The sequence below is a fragment of the Podarcis pityusensis genome (assembly GCF_964106645.2).
Source record: "Podarcis pityusensis genome assembly, chromosome: 3".
In the NCBI taxonomy this organism is placed as follows: Eukaryota; Metazoa; Chordata; class Lepidosauria; order Squamata; family Lacertidae; genus Podarcis; species Podarcis pityusensis.
In genome coordinates, this window is record NC_138026.1 from 86157310 (window position 1) to 86179550 (window position 22241).

Consider the following 22241-nt stretch of genomic DNA (forward strand, 5'->3'; position numbering starts at 1 on the left):
ATAGTGCCTAAAATAACTGAAGAAGTTCAAATCTACCTCCACCCTAACCTCACTTGTTGATTTTAAGCCTGTATCTGCCACCTGGAAAGAATCATGTTGATCTACCTTACAGAAGATATTAGGCCCAAAACATACCATGCAGGCAGTCCAAATGCAATTGTTAAGTTAAACCATAGGTACTTAACCTGGATTTATTATGTTGTTCAGCATTGTGAACAAAAAGGTCTATACAAGATTTCTTTGAGGATAAAATGAACAGAGCAAGAACCAATGAATACTGCTTTGAGTGTATAGCTATTTTTAAATGTCCATTTAGAGCTCAGGGTTATGAATGAGTCAGAAATTTTCAATTTATTTAATTTAAATATTTATAAACCACACTTTCATATACAATATCACAAAGGCAACATACAGACTAAAAGCACAATACAGAAAAACAAGAAAAACATCAAATTGATGATAGTTTATACAGGGGGAGGGAGTGCTTGGTTTGTTTCTTCACGCAAGTCATTAAGCTTTACACAAGTTGTAAATCTAAATAAAAAAGTGCATGCAATGATAATTCTGTTACGGCAAAGAGTGCATATGCACTGTGTTCACATATGCATATGAAAAACTGTCATGACAGCTTGGATTCAAATGCAACAAAAGGAAGACAAGCAATTAAGAGATTCAAAATGGTAATTATGTAAATAACTCCTTTCAGAAACTATTATAATAACCAAATTATTACAAATCAGTCTTATACGTGGAAAACAAGAAACCTGTACAAATAACTGAAAAAGATGCAAAGTAGATGCCACTAAATATACAACAGGAATACAAGAAAGATGGCGTTCTAATGAAAATTACACAGGTGCTCTACAACTGGTAACTTTGGGTCTATTTGTAAAATATCTGAGATTGTGGCTTTCAGAATTAAAATCTCTGCACAACCTGGAAAATGGAACACCACATTGTAAGTATCTACGATTTCCAAGATAGAAACACTGACAGGTGGAGGTAATGACAACAACAAAATTACAAATTCACTACTCTGATGCATTTCAGTGCATCCAGACTGAAGCAATTTGTGCACTATTTGTAGTATAGTTACTTACAATGATCGTGTTGACACACTAAACCATAGTTAAGCATTGTGTGGATGAGCTGGAACAAATTCAAGCATGTCCTGTACTGCCTTCTTGCCCTCCTAATTTAGTTTCACTTTTATATCTTGGTTTGTCATTGCACTTCTAGACAGCTATAGAAGAAGCAATAAGGAATCTGTGCAAGCAAAACATTAGTTTCAAAAAGTTTTATTTAAAAAAAAAATTAAACTATCCTCCACCCAATGGGTTCCAATAAGCACAATTCAAAGTGTTGGTGCTGACCTTTAAAGCCCTAAACGGCCTCAGCCCTGTATACCGGAAGGAGTGTCTCCACCTCTGTCATTCAGCCAGGACACTGAAATCCAGCACCAAGGGCCTTCTGGCAGTTCCCTCACTGTGAGAAGTGAAGTTACAGGGAATGAGGCAGAGGGCCTTCTCGGTCGTGGTGCCCACCCTGTGGAACGCCCTCCCATCAGATGTCAAGGAGAAAAGTAAATCTACAACCTTTCGAAAGGTTCCCTATATAGGGAAGTTTTCTAATGTTTAATGTTTAGTTACATTTTATATATGGCTGAGGCAACCCAGTCAGATGGATGGGGTACAAATAAAATAATAATAATAATTACTATTATTAACAAACACACAATATAACAAGACACTACAGCATCTTCATACAAGTTATAGGACTGGGGAGCCAACGGTCCAAATCATCCCTCAGCTATGAGCATCACTTGGTTACCCTGGACCAGTCTCTCAGTCTAAGCCTATCACACAGTGATGTTACAACAGAGAGGAGCAGGAACCATATATGCAGTCTTGAGCTCCTTGGAGGAAAAGTGGGATATAAATATAGCAAATAAAAATAAATAATATAAAACCAAAAGCTCAGCTGATTAAAAACGGCTTAACCTTATGCCAAAAAGATTGTAGCTACGGTGCCAGTCAAACCTCCCTGAAGAGAGCATTCCAAAGTCCAGGTGCCACCAGAGAAAAGTCTCTCCAGCAACTAGCACAGATACAATTCCCAACCCAAGAACAACACTGTTCTTGTGGTATTTTTCTTTTACTGTACTATTTTTTGTTGGGAGTTGCCCAGAGTGGCTGGGGCAACCCAGTCAGATGAGGGGCATATATATATAATCATTATTATCATTATCATTACTTAGCACAAATTGCAAGGAGGGAAATGGGTCAAGGCTGCAATCCTACCCCCGGCTATGCAGAAGCAAGCCCTTCCTTGTCAAACCAGGGAGCCTACTGCTAATTTTTTGTCAGCACCCGAAGAAAGCAGCTAAGGGCAGCTAGTGCAGCTTGAACTGCACCCAATTTCTATTAAAAATAAAAAGTAAAGCTTTGGGCTTCAAAGACAGGAGTCCAGAGCATCCTCAGATAAGAGGCCTGCCTGTCCCTGTGAAAACCCTCAAAAGAATACCCACCACGCCTGAAGGGTCCAGGAAGACCTGCCCCGTATCCTGGGGGCGGAGAGGGCTGCAAGGTCAGGGGCAGCCCCGCCCCCCATGCAACGCCAGGTGCGCCCACCCACCCACCGCCCATCTTGTCGCGAGGCCACCGTGGGCCGCGAGCGAAAGGCAGGCGGCGCGTCCACCGCCCACAGTCCCGGCCTTACGTTTCTCTGCCTCTTTCCCCAACGACCCCAATAGAGAGAAACGCACCAAGACCCAGGGAAAGGGCAGGCTCCCACCCCGCCCCACTTCCCCAAGCACCGGACCGGTGGGGGGTGGGGCGGCGGGGAAGGGGAGGGAAACCGGGCCCCGCCCCTCAAGGGTCCCCACCCCGAGCGAGACGCGCAGGCAGCCCAGTCCAGCCCCCTCATCCCTCCGCCACACTTACCGGGCTGGCGAGCTCGAGCGCGGCCCCCTCCCCCCTCCTACACCGGCTGTCGCGTCCGCGCGTCGGCCGGCGCGCTGACGTCACCTAGCAACGACGCTCCCGCCGGCCCTGCGCGCTGACGTCCATAGGAGAGCGCAGGAGTGCTTCAGCGAGATACTAAAAAGTCTAGAAGGGTTGCGCTGGGATCCTCATACCCGGTTGGCCAAAGACACAAACTTACATGCAGATTCAGTTCTGGGAAAAGTGTATAAATGGTTTCCAAACACTTAACCTGTTTGCATTTATTTACTTATAGCTATGTGTTTTCCTGGGAGACTTTTTAAAAATAAAATAAAATAAGGATTTTGTCAGAATCTTATAGCTATGAGTTTTCCTGGGATACTTTTTAAAAATAAAATAAAATAAGGATTTTGTCAGAATGGCAGAGGCCCAAGAGCCTCTGCTCTACGGGGAGCTGGCTTCAGGCACCAGAACAACTCTGCATTGCAAATATGTCTGCAAACATGGCATAAAGGTTGCCAGCACCAACCCGGCCTTGTGGGAATTCCTTGCAGATGATCGCAGTGCATGGAAACTGAGGTCAGGTCCTGTAGCCACAGCAGTGACCAGAGGAGGTGCCGCTGGGAAGAGCACAGAAAGGACAAATGCCATGGTGCATCTGCAGCAGCAGAACCAGACGCCTTCATTTCTCGTTTTGGCCACAGCCTGCTCTATAACTCTCTTAACAGTTAGCCTTCACCCATGAAAGCACACACTTCCACTGTCTCCTGAGACAGACACCTGCCAACCCTACATTAAAACACACACACAAAACACTGTCAGAAAGTGAATGTAGAAGCCAAAGCGGCTATGGACTTGGGCCTCTGCCATTCTGACAAAATTCTTATTAAATAGCCACAGGAAAACTTCTAGTTAAATCTTTATGGCCAAGAAAAGAGGCCCAGATGCCAAATATTCACTTGGGAGATTTAACAAAACAAGTGAGTTTTCTTATTAAATGGCAGAAGAGCCTGCTTCCAGAAATGTGTAACACAACAGATATGGAAAGGCCCTACTGTAGCCTAGGACCAAAGCCTAAAGGCACCCCGCCCGCTGAGAGATGTTATCATAGCTTTTGCTGACTATTCTATGAGGATCTAATGAGAGCAACAAGGACAAATATGAGGAAAAACAAGTTATGTTTTTACAAGTTCTGAGCACTGAAAAACCCTAAAAACATTCAAACCAGCAACTGAATTACTCACAGAAGCTGGTATAAAACACAAGCAGGGCACCCCTTTTTTCTAATCCTTGAAACTGATGGCATGCAAACCAGAGCTACCTCCCAAAAGGGCATGAGCATGACACACATATTTACTTTATTGAACCTGCCTATCCTGGGGGGAGGGGGAGGAAATCAAGGCAGGAGATACTGGTGACACTGGCCTGTGGGAAGACAGTCCCAGTAGCATCAACAAGAAGACGCTTGGGCACAAACATAAGAGCTAACTCTAAGGGGCCAAGACCCTTTTGGTCCCCCAAAATTTGGGCTGAGCCACCCCAGCCTCCACTGCAGCTGTTGCTGCTGCTGTGTGAAAGCAAAGGTAAGGCTCCCGATTCCCCACCTACCTCCTCCTCTCTTCCCTTCTGGCAGCCTCGGCATGGACCCATGAGCCCCTTGCCACTGTGGGGACTTAACCGCTATCACTGCTGCTGGCGTCTAGGTGAGCAGATGAGAGGGCAGTGTGCAGGCTGGGGCTGCTGTCATCCCTGGTCTCAGCCTCTAAGCCCCAGCCCAAGCCCCACCTCTCTTGCCCAGCTGCTGGAGCCTCAGAAGTGCCCGGTGAGGGCATGTAAGCTTTCCACATTAGCCTATTCATGTTTAAATGCAGAAAGGCACATACAATCACGGGCCCATTTGAGTATAAAATTAAGATTGTTTTCACGGTGGCCCACATCTTATAAAAATTAGACCAGAGAGAGAAGTGAAATGCATTTCAATTGATGTTAGATGGTGTGTGTTCAGTGATCTCTCCCTTCTGGGTAAGATGATCCTCAATGCTGGCAGTAGGGAAAATGAAGGTACCCTCATTTGTTATACAGAGACCCTCATTCAGAACATATAGCCGAGTACAAACTCTGCCCCCTCTGATTCACAGTTCAGTTTGTACTTGAGTTTCATTTTCAGTCTCTGCAATATCCTCCTTTCACTAACACCACAGAATACTGCAGACCTAACCCACCCAACCTGCAAAGAAGCAAAAGAAATCTTTAAAACACTTAGCCTGGGCTAAATTAATTAAGGCCCCTACATAAATGGCATGCCCTACCTTTCCTGCGTCACCAACTGCACTCCATTTTACTGCTAAACTTGAAAGTGAATGTATCCACCACAAGTCATAAAGTACTGGACATGTGAAAGCTTTCCAGCAGCAGGAACTTCTCCAAGTTCAAATATAGCACTAAGCCAGTGTAGAAGCTCAGTGCAAGTACACACTCAAATATGCAAACACTTTCCTTCTAACTCGGGCATTCGCAGCTTGTGACCCAACATGCAGCAGCTACATATACAGCAATCTGCCAGGTGCCTCTCACTCTCACACACAACCAGTTTTACAATTCCAGATGGCAACAAAAACTATCTTCCTGTCTTGTGTATTTTTCTCATCTGCTAAGAGATTAAGCAGACACGTCATATGAAATTTCGGAGTGACTCTTTTATGAATCCAAGTTTGCTATTACTTCTCTGCACATTAGAAGCTTCTTTCTTCATTAGATGGATGAAGGCTTCTCCCCAACAATGTTAGGAAGCAAGTCCATGAGGCAGCATACCAAAAATAATTTTTATTCCAACTCTAAATGGACTGTACTCAACTAAGTCCTACTTAGAGTGGACCAACTACAATTAAGGAACCTTAATCATGCCCATTAACTTCAAGGGGTCTACTCTTGAGGAGGACTAGCTTTAAATACCACACAGTATATCCATAAACATGCAGGTATGTCCATTTATTTACATACGTATACTCTATGAAAGTATTGATGTATTTTAAAACATTAAAGCATTTCTTCAGTCAACCTCATTCTTGGTACTGAGTCTCTCCATAGCAGAGCTATATTTTTTTCTGATAAGTCTAATGGATCCCATGTTGAAATTGATCCAGACACCCCTTTAAAGAGCTTCCCTGTCTCGACCTGTCAGCTACATAACACCTAACTCATGTCCAGTGTGGTGTAGTCGTTAAGAGCGGTAGACTCGTAATCTGGTGATCAGGGTTTGCGTCTCCGCTCCTCCACATGCAGCTGCTGGGTGACCTTGGGCTGGTCACACTTCTTTGAAGTCTCTCAGCCCCACTCACCTCACAGAGTGTTTGTTGTGGGGGAGGAAGGGAAAGGAGAATGTTAGCCGATAAAGTGGGATATCAAATCCAAACTCCTCCTCCTCCTCCTCCTCTTCTTCTTCTTCTCTTTTCCTCCTTAACTTACAACCCTTAGACCGAATCACTTTTAACTTTTCTCCTTTGGTGAACAGATCTAATTAATGACCTCAGTAAAATGTCCCACTTAGCACACAACCCCTGGAAGTGTGGATGGGAGAGATTCTGATGGGTTTCCACCATCAAGTACAAACAATCTTATTTCACAGGCATTTGGGGCAAACCAGTGAAACTAGCTTTGAATGACTGTTAATGGACATAAATTTTTTTTTTTTTTAAAGCAATTTATTAGGTTTTACAATAAAAATAAACATAATAAGCAATATAACATTGATCTTAACATATTTTCACATTTTCTTTGGACTTCCTCACATCTCCCGCTCCCACTTTCATCGTTGTAACATTTGGTCAGCAATTTATCATCTTATTTAAATTCTTATATCCCTTCTATATTTCATAATCTTATAATTCTCAGAAGGAGCTAAATTTCACAGTCTTACTTATTTTCTTAAAAACTTCTAAATTTAGTGGTGCTCAGTTATTTTGATCTAGCATCTTATTTAGCATTCACTCAAATTACAATACTTTTGTAGATAGTTCTTAAATTTCTTCCAGTCCTCCTCAATCCTCTCTTCTCCCAGATTCTGCCGGTCATTTCAGCCAGTTCCATGTAGTCTATCAGTTGTATCTGCCATTCTTCCAGTGTGGGTAGATCTTGAGTTTTCCAATGTTTTGCGAGAAGTATCCTTGCTGCTGTTGTTGCATACATAAAAAATGTCTGGTCCTTCTTTGCCACCCCTTGACCGACAATACCCAAAAGGAAAGCCTCTGGTTTCTTAGTGAAGGTATATTTAAATACCTTTTTCAGTTCATTATAAATCATTTCCCAGAACGCCTTCACTTTAGGGCAAGTCCACCAGAGGTGGAAGAACGTTCCCTCGCACTCTTTGCATTTCCAACACTTATTATCAGACAGGTGGTAAATTTTGGCAAGTTTGACTGGGGTCATATACCATCTATAAATCATTTTCATTACATTTTCTTTCAGAGCGTTACATGCAGTAAATTTCAATCCATTACTCCACAACCTCTCCCAGTCCTCAAACATGATATTGTGCCCAATGTCCTGTGCCCACCTTATCATAGCCGATTTAACCGTTTCGTCTTGTGTATTCCATTTCAACAGCAAGTTATACATCCTTGAAAGTACCTTAATCTTTGGTTCTAGCAGTTCTGTTTCTAATTTCGATTTCTCCACCTGGAACCCTAGTTTCTTATCATTTTTAAAAACTTCTTTAATCTGAGCGTAATGTAACCAATCTCGCACTTTGTCTTTCATTTTCTCCAAACTCTGCAATTTCCAATTGTCTCCATCCTTTTCTAGTATTTCCCAATATTTTGGCCATTTAGCCTCCATATTGGGTCTTTTTCGGGCCTTGGCTTCCAAAGGTGAAAGCCACCTTGGTGTTTTATTTTCCAGCAAGTCTTTATATTTTGTTTAATGGACATAAATTTTTGTAACTGCTATATTACATAGACAAATCTATATAATAACGAAATGTCTGATTCTCCTTAAACAATGTTTTAATATCCAAAGGTCTTTCACATTCTCAGAACAAGTCTTTTGGCTCAACTGATGGGGGTCTCTCTCTCTTATTATTTTCATTCTTGCAGGGTCTTATCTAAAACACAACCAAAGGTTGTGGATTTTGCTGGATTTGCAAAAAATTCCAGAGTCAGGGCTGATACCGTATAGCCAATTGACACTCTTAATCAATAAATCTCAGGTCAAGCCACATCTGCACTACCTAAAAAAAACCCCTGTATAATGTCACTTGAGTTAACCCTTAGAAACAGATGCAACAAATCCAGCACTTCTACAACAGGCATGCACACTTTGGTCAACATCATGGCAATAGTAAAGTAGACAAACAATTCAAAAAATAAAGTAGATCTTAATTGTGAAACATTAATGTGATTGAACTGCCTATCCTAGTGCTATCACAATTAATGTACAGTAGTTATATTTGAAGTGCAAACACTAAAGCAATGGGCAAAAGTCAAGTGAATTTAACACAAATCCAGGGAGCTAATGCAAATGTTATTTACGAATATTAAAGTGGCCAATAATAAACAGTCAGACATGTTTATACTAGATTGGAGCTTAAGAGAAAGCTTTATCCTCACAAGTCATTAATTGCAATGGACACTAGATTTTCATAGACTTCAGAATTAAGCAGCAAAACAAAACTTACAAAAAAATCTGCACTGAAGAAATCACACACTAATTGACTTGCAACAGTGGTCACATAGAAGCTGCCGAAAAAACAACCATTAACTCCATAGGTGCTTCAGATATATTGAATTAGATATCAGTGGCACCGTCCTAGGCCTGTTTACTCAGAAATAAGTTCAACCATGTTCATTAGGATGAATTCTCTAGCCAGTGTTTAGGATTTCAGCCTAAAGGCTCTTCACTGGCTGTACCCATTGTATGTGCAGTGTTTGCAAATGACCTAAACAGCAGCCACAGCAGTTTGCAATTAATGAGCTCTTAGATACTAATTGCACCAGCTGCTTATAGTACCTAAGCAGATCAGTGGTTTTCAGTGGCCTCACAGCGGCTGCAACTGGTCAGTCATTTAAATGGACCCTGGTGCTCCAAAAGAAAATTACAGTTGGCTCAGGTAAAGCTATTCATAAATAAATGTTTATTATTCTCTTTCAATGTGGAAATGCTTTGGAGCGTACAATAAAGAGGCTTGACTTTAGAAAACTGTGGACCAATGTCCTTTTGCTCTTAGCAACTGTAGGTAGTCTACATGCACTGCAGTTTTCAGACAGGGCTCTAAAAACTATGAAATGATACAGCACCTAAGAACGCACAACTGTTATGTAATTATTAGTTCCAAGTCTTTTTCCGAAAGGATTCAATAGCTTCCACTGCTAGTAGTGAGAAACTAATTGCTCAAAGTGAGATATGAGGACAAGAAGGTGGGGGACTGGAACTCATTTCCATGTTTTGGCAGTCTCCATTTTTAGCTAAATGGGGGGGGGGGGCGAATGACTGAGTGAAGCTATAGGTTGTGTTAGCCACATCTGTTGTCTTCACAATTATGCAGCCTACACACTAACACTGAAAAAGCAAGTGTATTTTAGATTAATGATTTCCCTTCCCATTTGAGTGCTCTACCCATGATTAAAGCAAATACATTTTTAATGTGTTTATACACCCCCTATGGGGCTTTAAAATTATGCTGGCTAGAAGTAGCAAACTTTTCAATTATGTATTATAGATTAAAAGACATTATTAAAGATGCCAGTAAGAAGGTTGCTTATATACATTACCTTGAACTGTCACCGAAATATTCAACTCCAAATAAGTTTTCAAAGAATTATGAAGCTTAACTTAGCCGAGAAACAATAAACAGGTGACAGATTGAGAAGCACTGCCCTGGCCGATGTGTTCCTCCTCAAGCTCCTGAACCAGGCACAGCTCTGCCCTGAACACCAACCCCACCCCTAGGCTACCTCAACTTCCAGGACTATCTCAACAACCAGTTCTGTGCTAACCAAGAGCTGCTTGTATAAGGCAGCTTCCTTCTGTCCTATGTGAAGTGACCCAGACAAACTCAGCCCTGCCAGCAATTCTGTTCACAGTCATCACAGTTGTTCCTTTCCTCTCAGGCAAGCAGAGTATTCTGAAGAGTTGCATGGGAGGGTGCCAAAAGAAGAGTTTTTTGGGGGGAAGTGAAGATTGGTGCAGGGCACTTTGTTCCTCATTTACATATTCTTCCATGTGTTCTGACAAAAGAAGGACGCACAGAGTTCTTAACTTGAAAATATTTTTATTATTATTATTTGATGTCAACACTGCACTCAAGGCTGGTTAATCCCAAAAGGAGATCTAAAGTGCTGCTAACAATGCCCCAATTAACAAAGACAGTTGAGTCAGGGCTATTCGGCAAAGTGTGGATTGCATAGTCTAAATGTGTCAATACAAATTAAACACTGATGAAGACCAACTAGTTCATGTGTCAGTTTTGTAAACCTTGGGAGAGCTTGGAAACAACTAGAAACCCACTGAAGACAGGTAAAGAGCACAACAGGTGGTACCTTAACATTTCAGACATCTAGGCTTTAGTTTATGTTAGAGCTACTGTATACCAAGACAAAATTGATATTAAGAAGAAAATACGTATCATGCCACCTAGCTCCTGAAGGGCAACTGTGGGTGTGATATACAGCAGTGCACGAAGTGGGAGAGGAACAAAATGGGATGGCTAAGCCAAAGTGAATTATGTCTGCCTGAAAAGTAGGATGGCATCCTACCCCAACTTCAAGCACTTGTAACTAGCATTCATACCGTAAGTGTAGTACTTGTCTGTTCATCTTTAACTGCACACTGCCATTTCATTCATAGTAACCTGTGCACTCGGGTTCAAGGCACAAAGCAACAACTGGATTCAGGAACAATGCAGACTAACAGTGCAATTCTATATATGTCTTACTCAGAAGCATATCTCACGAGTTCAATGGGCCTTAATCACTAGTAACTGCAGCTGAAGTAGTCTTATACACCCATGAAGGGGTCATGATAAAAATCCTCAACAAATGCAGCTTTGCCAATATCAAAGAGAAAAGGAGCAAGACTTCAGTATTTGCTTCCAGTTCATAAAACATGAAAGATCTAAACAGTCTTGTATTTTGCCAGCATGTTTAAATAATCCAACTGCAGCCATATTGCATACCAAAACTAAAAATTAACTAAGAATAAGAATCTGGCCATAATATACTACAAAATGTGGCCAGCTACGAAAAGGTTACAATTATGATTTCTGTGCAGGATAAACCAAGTAACTAATTCCAGAACATACTGGCTACATTCAAGCAGTATGGCAAACTATGGGATTTTCTTTAAAAAATGTTTGAACTTGTGTGAGGCTCAATCATGGTTTGCACTAATTATTGTCTGCCATTACATCTGAATTCACAAACCACTGATAAACCAGTTATGACTGTTGACACATCTCAAAATGCTGCTGCTCTGTGCAGACAGGAAAGAACTTGTGAAATATGCAGATCAAAGACAAAAGATAAGCAGCTCAAAATCACAGTTTATCTGTTGTACATTTGGAAGTGCACACCACCGTGTGGGTTCTTAAATACAGTCAGCACAAACCATAGCCTTTTCTTATGAAAATAAGCAGCGCTAAGCCTCATTCATATGCATCTTCCTTGCATTTGTTCGTGCATTAGGAAAAGATATTAGAAGCTTACACTTCCAAGTTTGTGGGTGGCAAACCATAGCTTCCTGCATTGTCAAAATGGCAAAGTATAGCTCACCACAAGCTAGAAATGGAAGCTTCCCATCTCCTACCTTTGCAGACATAGTAAGGGGAAAGGGAATACTGTTTATTCCTATTTGTTTATCATTTGGCGAATGACTAGAACAACTTTTTGTTAAATCAGGAGGACATTGTTAAGAATTTTCGGTCTCTTGATGGCAAGATCACTACGCAGTATTTCCAATCGGGATTATATTTATCATATGGTTCGGATTCAGGATTTCAATCCAGTAGCCATCAGGATCCTGGATAAAAGCAAGTCCTTTCATTTTACCTACAAAAGAGAAATATAGTTTATAAGCTTTTAATAGAAGAAGTCCTCAACAAATTCATGTTTCAAGCCTCTAAAATTAGTTTAGCAAGCAAACAAGTAAACAAACACATGCTCTTACAATTTGAGAGCCACTATTTACACCAAAGACTTACCATCATCTGGTTTTTTGACAAATTTCACTCCCAGCTCCTCGAATCTTTTACAAGCTGCATTTACATCAGGAACAGCAATTCCAATATGACCTGAAAAATAACAAAGTAACCAAAGGCAATGATGCTTTTAATACAAATGTGAATAAAACCTTCTTTTCTTAATTCAATTGCAAATCAGTTTTTTTGTTACAATGTAGAAAGTGTACTTACTATACCAGAGTTAATTTATACCATAGCATAAATGTATGTTATGGTTCTCTGGGGACGGTATTGCATGCATAATCCAAGCTACATCAGAGTACACAGAGACAATCACTGTGAAGCGCTTGTTGATATCTGACCTCTTAATGCACGGGAATGTTGTGTGAAAATATGCTTCTAGACCCAACAACAACAGGAAAACAGAATGCAGAAGCTGGCCATCCTCAGTTCTTCATTTAAATGGTTGATAGTTTTTGTGTGGGGGAGAGGATTTCATAGTTCGTTCATCAAACATTTGCTTAAGAGTGATCCCTGCTAAATTAGACCCACTGCCTATCTTGCGCAGCATCTGTTCCCCTACCCCCCGCCAGTGGCCAATGAGCTGTGAAGCCTAAGGGGAATCCCACATCATCACATCCCACGTCCTTCTCACACAGTTGGACCACAGCAACAGATATTTAGATGCATGCTGCTGATCCTGGAGGTAGCATATACCCATCAGAACTAGTGGCATTTCCATCAGTCCCAGTCAGCATGTCCAACAGTGAAGGATGATGAAAGTCATAGTCCCAACAACACCTGGTCACAGGTTCCCCATCCCTTTCTGAAGCCATCTAAGTTGGCTTTATGTCACCTTTCCATTAAAACAGGCACACCAACTGTGGCTAGCTCTATGATGTGACAGGAATAACACCCATGACAAACCAAACTGGTGGGGCACCGGGGGGATAGGGTAACGGCAACAAGGCACACACAACTGAAAAACCAACTTTAACTGAAAGAAAGTACTATTGTCTGCAGTTTATGAGTCACTGCCATCAGAGTTGGAGCACCTACAGGAAAATGGCACTCTTTTCCTCCCTAGAGGAACACTTACTAAAGGGTTGTGCGTCAGAAAGAGAAAGATGCAGAATAATGTGTGCACCAGATCCACACATTTATTCAAGACACACCCTTAACTGCTGTTGCTTCAAGATGTATAAATTGCTCTCAAGATTTTGTGCCAAATTCTCTGAAGTAATTATGAATCCAGTTATTCCGCCTTTATAATAAATTCAGTTACCCCAATTAGCTTTTAGTCTATAAAACCTGGTGAAAACTCTGGGATTGGATTATACCTATGTTCTTGGCATCTACTAGTTAAGACAGGTTTTGCTGAAATTCACAGGAAGACAAAGAAATGTGAGCATTACCCACATCAGCTTTCTTTACAACAGGGGTGACTTACCACAGCCTGCATCTGCTCCTCCCCCAAGAGGCTTTTTACCCTGAGGCAAATTTTTCCAATTTAAAAGTGTTTTTAAAAATTACCGACTACTCCCTTAGGTTACCCATTGTAATACTAAAATCTCTTTTTGTGACCTTCCAAAACCCCTGCCCACTTGTCATTTAAAATTATAATAATTTATTTACTTTTACTGACCACTCTTGCTAGTAGCCTATTGTGATTCTGTGATTCCAAATTGTTCTAGTGATTTCAAGATCCCCAACCCCACCCTGCAGAATGTATCCTTTTTAATTGACCATGCCCACTTTTACACTTTGGCTGCAAGAGACTGACCATGGGTCAGTGCAGCCCTTGATCCCAAAGAGGCTAACCACCCCTGCTTTACAACATACCGAATCCTCGGGGATCTGAATTGCCATTGTGGTAAGCCTGACTCTCATCATTTTCAGTGCCCCAGTTGCTAGAAAAGAAGGAGAGGGATGTGGGGGGTGGGGAGGGAAAGAGAATAAGAACAAAAGTAAGAATGCATCATGATAAACACAGTTATTACAATAGCAAAAGAGAACATTTAACAGTGCTTGTGAGGAGAAGAGACCAGCCATCAGAGGTATACAACATGAACAGATAAAATGACAAATCTTTCCAAGTTATTAGAATCAATATTAAACAAATATTAAGTCATGGATTAAGATGATATTAATATAACATTATTCACTTGAAAATGCCATTTTATTGAAGGAAGTCTTTTCACTTCATTGACAAATATCAGAACCATTTTATATTTGTAATTATGTTTTGCTCAAAGCAAACTAAGGCCAAGAAGATGGAAGACTGAAGAATCAGCATCAAAAACCAGTTGCATCGTAGAAATGCTAGAGCAGATGTGGGGGGAAATGACAAAAAAGACACTATGAAGTATAATGGAATGGAATTCCAGGATAGGTGTGTGGAAAAAAACCATAAGAACCTAGAAGGATTTTGGAGGACAAACAGGACCTTTTTTCATAACTTGAAAAAGAGCTGGCAAACGTTGTAAACTTTTTGTCAGAAACTGGCCTGACAGAAGCAATGTAGCGCAACTGACCATTTTCTTGTGCGTAACTTCACCATGTTTTGAGGCTCCCAAAGTTCCCCTGGGAAGAAAGACTGACTGTTTAAACCACTCAGGGAACTGTAGCTCTGTGAGGGGAATAGGTGTCTCCAAATAACTCTCAGCATCCACTACAAACTACAGATTCCAGGATACTGCTTCAAATGCATAGTGTAGATGGGGGCGATAGTAGTGAAACAGAAAGGACAATCTCAGGCATTGCTCCCACTCTCTAGTGCTGCCCCTTCATTAATTACAAATAAGTTTCCTGTATGAAAAAGCACACCAAATCAAAAAGTCTCAAATGCAATTTCAGAGAGCGACAAAGAAGCTTGTCCTAGCGCCGAAATAAAGGAAGGTGCAGGCAAAGTTCAGTCTGTTATTTAATCAATGCTCTGCTTCCAACCATGTTCACTATACTAGACATTTGAGGGGGAGTTTTGTTGTAGTTAAGTGACAAGAATATATTAGGATTTATTCTTAGCATCTACTGATGCCTAACATTTTAGTCAAAACATTCTGGATATGCTTTCATTTTCACACTAGCATCGTATGGTGACATACTGACAAGCACCAAAATAGATTTTGTTATGATTTGCAACATATGCCAAATATGTGCATTTTATTTCAGTGTTAAGTGACAAGCATAAGCTTTGAGAAGCAGAGTTTGTATAATGAACACAACTTCTTTGCTGTCACAAACAATTCTGTACCCCTTGCCACATGTTAAACTTTGCAGACTAAACATTTGCCAGGAGGTAATTTTCATTCTGTAGCTGCTACTTCTGCATTTCAGGTGTAATCTGGGACAGTCCACTCCAGTATGAATGTGCAGGAGGGTTTAGCTGAACACCTAAAGCTAGCTGGTAAGAAAGGCACTCTGCTCACAAGAAAGTCAAACACTGCTTCAACTATATTAATAACCAGCAGAATAATCAAAATACAAGGAAAAAACATGATTTACAGAACACAGTTTTAACACTCACTGAGTCAGTTCTAATACGCCCTTTCTAGACAGAGTCCACGCAATTCCCTCTTTTTTATCTTTTGGAATATCATTTTTATCTTCGTAAGCCAAGAAGTAGAGGGAGAACTTCATAGCAGGGAAGTCAAACTTGTTGAGTAGGCTAGAACATAAACATATTGAAATTAAATTTATGTGAGAAAAGCAGACAGATAACACACTCACCAAAGACATTCTAAGTTTTGTAATCAAGTTCTCATTTTCATGTCAAAAAGGTTATGAACATTTAGAAAATATAAGCCTTGTGGCACCTTAAAGGGTAACAAATTTTTATAGCGCCACAAAGTAATTTGGTGTTTTTACTGCAGAAGACTAACACACTCAATTACTGTAGTCTAGAAAGTCAACATTTACTGTTGTTCTTCATAGTTATAACAAGACTGCCAGAAATGCAGAACATGATACTCTCACCACTGCCATTTATGGGACAATACAGTACTATGTCCCATGTGTATGCCATAGGCAAGAAGACGCAAACAAATAGCTGGGGCTGTTTGCCTTTTAATTTTAAAAAGTGCACAGCGTGTTTTTTCGGCATGCTTACTTGGACAGCAATCCAAACCGACCACCACTGAGGCTCTATGTCTAGGTGCCTTTTTTTTCTTCAGAAAGTTTTGTTATTGTTATTGCTATTATTCATTTCATTTCTATACAGTCATACCTTGGGTTACAGCCGCTTCAGGTTGCGTTTTTTCGGATTACGGACCACCAAAACCCGGAAGTACCGGAACGGGTTACTTCCGGGTTTCGGCGGTCGCGCATGTGCAGAAACACTAAATCGCGCTTTGCGCATGCGCAGAAGTGCTGAATTGCAACCCGCGCATGCACAGACACAGGTTTCGAACGCTGCAGGTTGCGAACGTGCATCCCGCCCGGATCACGTTCGCAACCCGAGAGTCCACTGTACCACTTTATATTTTAAAGAACAAATCTCAAAGCCATTTACAACACATTAAAACATCAGTATAAAACAAATTCAGGCATCAAAGAAAAGATTTCAGATCCTTCTCTAAGTGACATTTTGCTTTCATCAGACATCAGTTTGGCATCCAGAGATCACCACATGGGCATAATTGGACCCAAACTACATTCCTGGCACATGGCTAATTTCCAACACTGATCTAGAGTACAGGGCCTCTCCAACCTCCCATTGCTCCCTCTAGCAGCAAACAGAATTCCATGGTGTGGAGAGAACTCAGAATCACCAGGGCATGTAATTTCTACTCAGGAATGCTGTTTCACAGGCAACATTACCAAGCTCTAATCTCTGACCAGTTTCTACCAGTTGGTGGGGCAGGTAGATGAGCAGTTTGTTCACCATGGTATGGATCACTTCACAGTTCTAGGAGAGGCAGAACTTTTATGTCCCACTGTTAAGCTCTGTATCACCAACACGAAATATTTAGAAACATTCTTGTTCAACAACAACAATCTTTATTACGGTCCAGAGACCCAACAAAACATTACAAATCAATACAGAGTTCATACAGCCTACCTCCAGGTTAATCAAGCACTTTGTTTAGAATATAGGGCTCGTTTGTTCTTGCAACCACAGATAAAAACTTTGCCACTGCCAACGTTCTAGCTTTTGTCCGGTCTTCCAGTAGGAACCTGACATAGTGAGCCTCTGACTTTCCCAGGAAAGGCACCAGCAAGGGTAGTATCAGTTCAGCCCTGGCCTGCTCATACTTCGCATACATTCTTGTTCAAATCTGTTGTATCTTAAGCCATGCTAAAAGCAGGTCATGCAATTATGTCTCCAATCTCGTATCCTTACAGGACTGGCAGGCTTGCAGTTTAGAACAGACGATTGTGAGACGCTAATGAGAGAAAAAAGAGCCAGCCAAAAAAATCAGTTGGTACTTACGTCATTCCGAGAACCTTAGTATAAAACTCCAGAGACTTTTTGGGATCTTTTACCCTGAGCATCGTCTGTTGTAGCAGAAAATCCTACAGAAATATATAATTTGTTAAACTGTTGTCAACCATGAACAGCATTCAACACTGGAATGTAGCTTTTACTTGAACGATTTTGTTAATTCGAGCTCCACATACAAAACGTAAATTGTACAGAAACTATACAGTTAATGCTTTCAAGATTATTACTGTTCTGTGAAGAGTGCCAGATGAACAAATTATGTAGTTAAAGTGAAAGGCTACAATCCTAAACATACTTATTAAAGTTACAGATGGGTAGCCGTGTTGGTCTGCCATAGTCGAAATAAAAAAATTCCTTCCTGTAGCACCTTAAAGACCAACTAAGTTAGTTCTTGGTATAAGCTTTCGTGTGCATGCACACTTCTTCAGATACACTGAAGTGTGCATGCACACGAAAGCTTATACCAAGAACTAACTTAGTTGGTCTTTAAGGTGCTACAGGAAGGAATACTTATTAAAGAGTAAGCCTCACTGCCTAGAGTAAGACTCATTTGTGAGTAAGTAGACATAAGACTCCTTTGTTACAATGCAAGTAAAACTTGAGGGGGGGGGGGGGAAGCAGAGCAAGAGAGTCTTTGCCAAATCCCAAACACAGCCACCTTGGCCAGAAAGGGATGGCTTTTCTTACCATTTCACTGCAACAGGTCCAGGCCGGCATCACTGAGAGGCCTGAAGTATTGCCAGTGGCAAAAACATTACCACTCAGCTGAGATCTTTGTGGAGGTGGCGGAGGAACACAAACATTTGATTTGAACAACAAAGTCTCTATTTTAAACTCTCTCTGAAATAAATTCAGACCATTCAGAAAGTAAATTATATAAAGAAATGGGGAAAGGGATTTATGAGATTTCAGCAGCATAAATGGTACACACTTATTTTATCCAGTTCTGAGGAGAAACATGTTCACTAATTCAGAACTAACTGAAACTGTTATTAGGAATTATGAGGAAACTAAAGTGTTATGTATAGCCCACATCCAAGAATTGAATTCGTACACCACTTGGAAGCGGTTAAGAGTTGTGGCAAGAACAGACTTTTGCTCAGACAAACTAAGATGGCGCGGTGATGCAGTGGAAATAACAACTTCTGAGAGGAGGAGAGAAAGTGAAAATGTAGACGCATAGATGCCTTTTATGATTGGATTACAGCAGGGAAAATGAAGAAACAAATGGAATTAACATCTCACACAGGAAATTTATTGGATACAAATTCCACTTGCAGAAATAAAAGTTATATATGTAACTATGAATGAAAGTCAAGAAACCAGTGGCTGTCAACAAAGGATTAAGACTGGAACTGTTGTTATTGGATTAATTAAGATTATGAAAGCAGGAAGAAATAAGAACTTTGTAAGCTGAAACCCAGTACACGGGAAGTCATCTCAAATTGATTAATTTGGTTTTTGAATAATTTTGAGCAAGGAGGTTTGAAGGACGAGATTGTGATGTCTGGCAAGTGTTGCTGTTTTTTCAAAAGGTTTTTTAAGGGTTTCCAGAGGTTTAGAGGGTGTTTGCAAGCATTTCCAGTGGTCTTTCAAATATACACAATTTCACTTCCGGTTTCCTGCCGACAGAATAAGGAGCGCGGGTCTCAGCTCCGGACAGACCCGAGCCCACAGAGGTTAGAGGTGAGTGCGCCATGGCAAGACACCTCCAAAGGTGTGCAGAGTGTCAAGCAGCCCGGCAGAGCGCCAAATCTCCCCCGAAAAAACCACTGCCAAGTGGCAAGCGGGAGGGGGGGAGAGGTGGAGAGAGGTTGAGAGCGCTCTCAGCTGCAAGGTGACTCTGTGGGACAAAGCTTCGAGCTGCCTATTGTCAGCAGGAGATTCTCAACTAAAAAGATTCAAGCTGAAATAAGAGGGTAAGGGGAATTTTGCATCTTCTACAATTTTGATTGGAGAATCAGATTGGATTTAATTAGACTAAATTTGGTGATACATGAAGGGTTAAAACAGGAGGTCCACCCTTCGATTTCTGGATAAATTACGTTACATGGCGAAAAGCTGCAAGTAAGAGAACTTATTTTATTAAAAACTTATAGCAAGTGCCTGTTGATGAGCCACCAAAACCCATTCTTTACTGATTGTCAATATCAGGAGATTTTAAAAGTGGCTACGATGCTGTGCTGAGAGGCAGAAAAGGGAAGGTGGTGCCAGACTCCTGGGAGAGTCAAGGAGCCCTAACACAACTGTCTCAAACCTTTCGTTTATGGTTGTGGAAAGGAAAGTTCTTAACAACTCTATCATAATTGCATTATTATCACTAATTGGATTATAAAATTGGGAATTTAATTTTGTACTGTGTTGAGGAACTCAGCAGAAGAGACTTGGATTAAGATACCACAGATTCTGGCATATTAGGCGACTGGGCCTATTAGATGACCCCCCAAATTGGCAGCTGCAATTTGGGGGTTCGTCTTATAAGCCCAGTCACCTAATACGCTGGGCAGCTCCGCACCGGCGGCTGCTGCTGCTTCGGAGCCGCCACTGCCACAGCAGCGGGCGGGCTCTGCTCCACACTGCCCATACCCGTCATATAAGACGAACCCCGACTTTTTAAACTCTTTTCCAGGGTTAAAAAGTCGTCTTATACTCCGGAATCTACGGCACATGAAGAGCTTTGCTGAGGATTATAAGATTTCCTGTTGGGAGGAATAAAAGAAGGAAGAAGCTTGAAGTTGGCTCAATAAACACAACTGAGACTTTAAGGAGCTTTAAATACGAGTACAGACAGAAAATAGTTAGAGAAATTTGGGTGAAATCACAGCTGTGGAGACAGAGAGAAATTTGGAAGGAAGAAGGGCTGAAATGGGGAACTGTCCTAATGGGAAGCCATTTTCAGAGGAGATTTAAATATGCCAAAGTAGGGAAAAAAGAATGGATAACAGTCTGGAAAATGGTTTTTATTTAGGGGCCAGCGGTTGTAAATAAATTGGGACATCAGCAGACATGGATTAAATGCTTGCAAAAAGCAACAGTAAGGATAATTAGAAGAGGAAATAGCATGAAAGCATAGATGTGTAATGTATAAAATGGCCTGAATGTTTAAAACATCTGTGCTGTACACCACAAGTTTAATTGTTTAGTAGTTGGAAAACTGGGTAAAGGGATCTGGAATGTAAGATGATTTGGTTTATTTAAAGAACCAGAAGAGGGGGTGGAGGGAAGTCTGGGGATTTGGGGTGTGTGTGTAAAAATGTGTTCTTCTTGATTATTTTTAAATGTTAATGAGAAATGTGTGGGGTAATCTGGTATTGATACAATGTGGCATAAATTGGATTTTTTAAAATCGAAAATAAATTATACACACACACACACACACACACACACACACACTTGCCTTGGAACCTAACCCCTGTGAAAATTGGGAATTGCCTGTATTTTAAACTGGGGTTGCAGATGCAACAGTTCCAGATGGTTTTTAAAATACATATGACTGTGCAATAACAGTCAAACCCTGTGTCCTAGTCCGACACAGAAACAAATGGGACTGAGCAAAATGCTTTGATTGGGGTTCAAGTACAGCAGGTATAGGCAAACTGACCCTCCAGATGCTTTGGGACTACAATTCCCATCATCCCTGACCACGGGTCATGCTAGCTAGGGATCATGGGAGTTGTAGCCCCAAAACATCTGGAGGGCCGAGTTTGCCTATGCCTGAAGTACAGTGTCTTTATTCCAGATTATTTCTATGCATGCAAAAGCATTGCAAGAAATGGTATTTTAAAGCCACTAGCCGTACATTTCCAAGCAGGTTCTCTCAACGGTCCTACTGTCTTGAAGGGGGCTTATTAATGGGTTCAGTGTGCAGCCCAAGCGAGGCCACAACCTTACACGAGTTAGGCTGAAATGCTACACAAACTCAACGAGGCTTATTTCTCAGTAAAGCGTGTGTAGTAGGATTGCCCTGTAAACAATGCTTTACTTAATAGGGCATTTCGAAGTAAATGGAAATGCAGAGGCCTGGGCGCTTGTAATAGTCGGACAGCTAAAGCAAGGCAAACGTGGGATAAAGGATCTCGCAATATACTCTCCCAGGAAAGACTACAGCTCCGCACCAAGAACAGATCGCACAGAGACTCTAAACCGCGATAGCCGGCGAGCTCAAGCATGCCGGGAGAGATATGATCCTTCGGGTCACGGCGCTAAAGTTCAGCCACGCAAATATTCGGGTGAAAGGCGATCGCTGGCTGGCCCTGCCTCGGCTCTGTATCTCCAAGCCCGAAAAGAGAACCGAGCCCGTCTCTTTTGCACGCCGCTTGCAAAGGGAGAGGGAGAGATCCCCTGCAAGGAGTTAATGCAACTTCCCAACGCTTTGCAATTCTGCGCCCCCTACAAAAAGCAACCCTCCCTCCCATTTTATATATGCACACATTAAAAATCATCTCCTCGCTTTACCTTCGTGCTGGGATGAGGGTCGGAGCAGGCACTGAAAGCTGCTTCATCGGTGAGGCCGACGGGCTCTCCTTGCTCGGACATGTTGAGACTCTGGAGACGAACTGCTTCCCGGAGTGGATCCTAAGCCCTACAAGGGTCTAGCTGTCGCGACAGGGAGAACGAGGTTCCCTGAATCTCTGGCCAATAGTGACCAGCCATGCAAATTAGGGCACCTCGCGTCATGCAATCCCTT

At 41.5% G+C, this 22241-nt stretch overlaps 2 protein-coding genes across 6 annotated transcripts in view; both read right to left on the bottom strand.

Annotated features, from left to right (window-relative positions):
* BTBD9 (BTB domain containing 9) overlaps positions 1 to 8638 on the bottom strand; it is a 152446-nt gene extending 143808 nt beyond the window's left edge. The window contains exons 1-2 of one of the 5 annotated variants that reach the window (XM_081000200.1): positions 2943 to 3003; positions 1101 to 1243 (exon numbers count right to left, since the gene is read on the bottom strand). The gene's annotated coding sequence lies outside the window, so the exon portion shown is untranslated. Of the gene's footprint in view, positions 1 to 1100; positions 1244 to 1373; positions 1881 to 2942; positions 3049 to 5251; positions 5341 to 8613 lie in introns of those variants that run through there. The other 4 variants (XM_081000202.1, XM_081000203.1, XM_081000199.1 and 1 more) reach the window with 4 other exon arrangements.
* Positions 8639 to 10186: 1548 nt separating this feature from the next.
* GLO1 (glyoxalase I) lies at positions 10187 to 22179 on the bottom strand. Its single transcript, XM_081000326.1, has 6 exons — positions 22010 to 22179; positions 17543 to 17625; positions 15638 to 15778; positions 13954 to 14021; positions 12133 to 12222; positions 10187 to 11980 (listed from the first exon to the last, which is right to left on the bottom strand). The coding sequence occupies exons 1-6, from the start codon at positions 22088 to 22090 to the stop codon at positions 11874 to 11876; spliced, it is 570 nt and encodes a 189-aa protein (XP_080856452.1). The 5' UTR covers positions 22091 to 22179; the 3' UTR covers positions 10187 to 11873.
* Between the last annotated feature and the right edge of the window lie 62 nt (positions 22180 to 22241).

What these genes read in the sequence shown, in the direction of transcription:
- GLO1 (XM_081000326.1), bottom strand. Translation starts at nt 22,090, where the DNA reads ATGTCCGAGCAAGGAGAGCCCGTCGGCCTCACCGATGAAGCAGCTTTC. An exon ending in ACCCTCATCCCAGCACGAAG is followed by an intron (nt 17,626 to 22,009) that starts GTAAAGCGAGGA and finishes ATATTTCTGTAG; the next exon opens with GATTTTCTGCTACAACAGAC. An exon ending in TGTCAAAAAACCAGATGATG is followed by an intron (nt 11,981 to 12,132) that starts GTAAGTCTTTGG and finishes TCTCTTTTGTAG; the next exon opens with GTAAAATGAAAGGACTTGCT.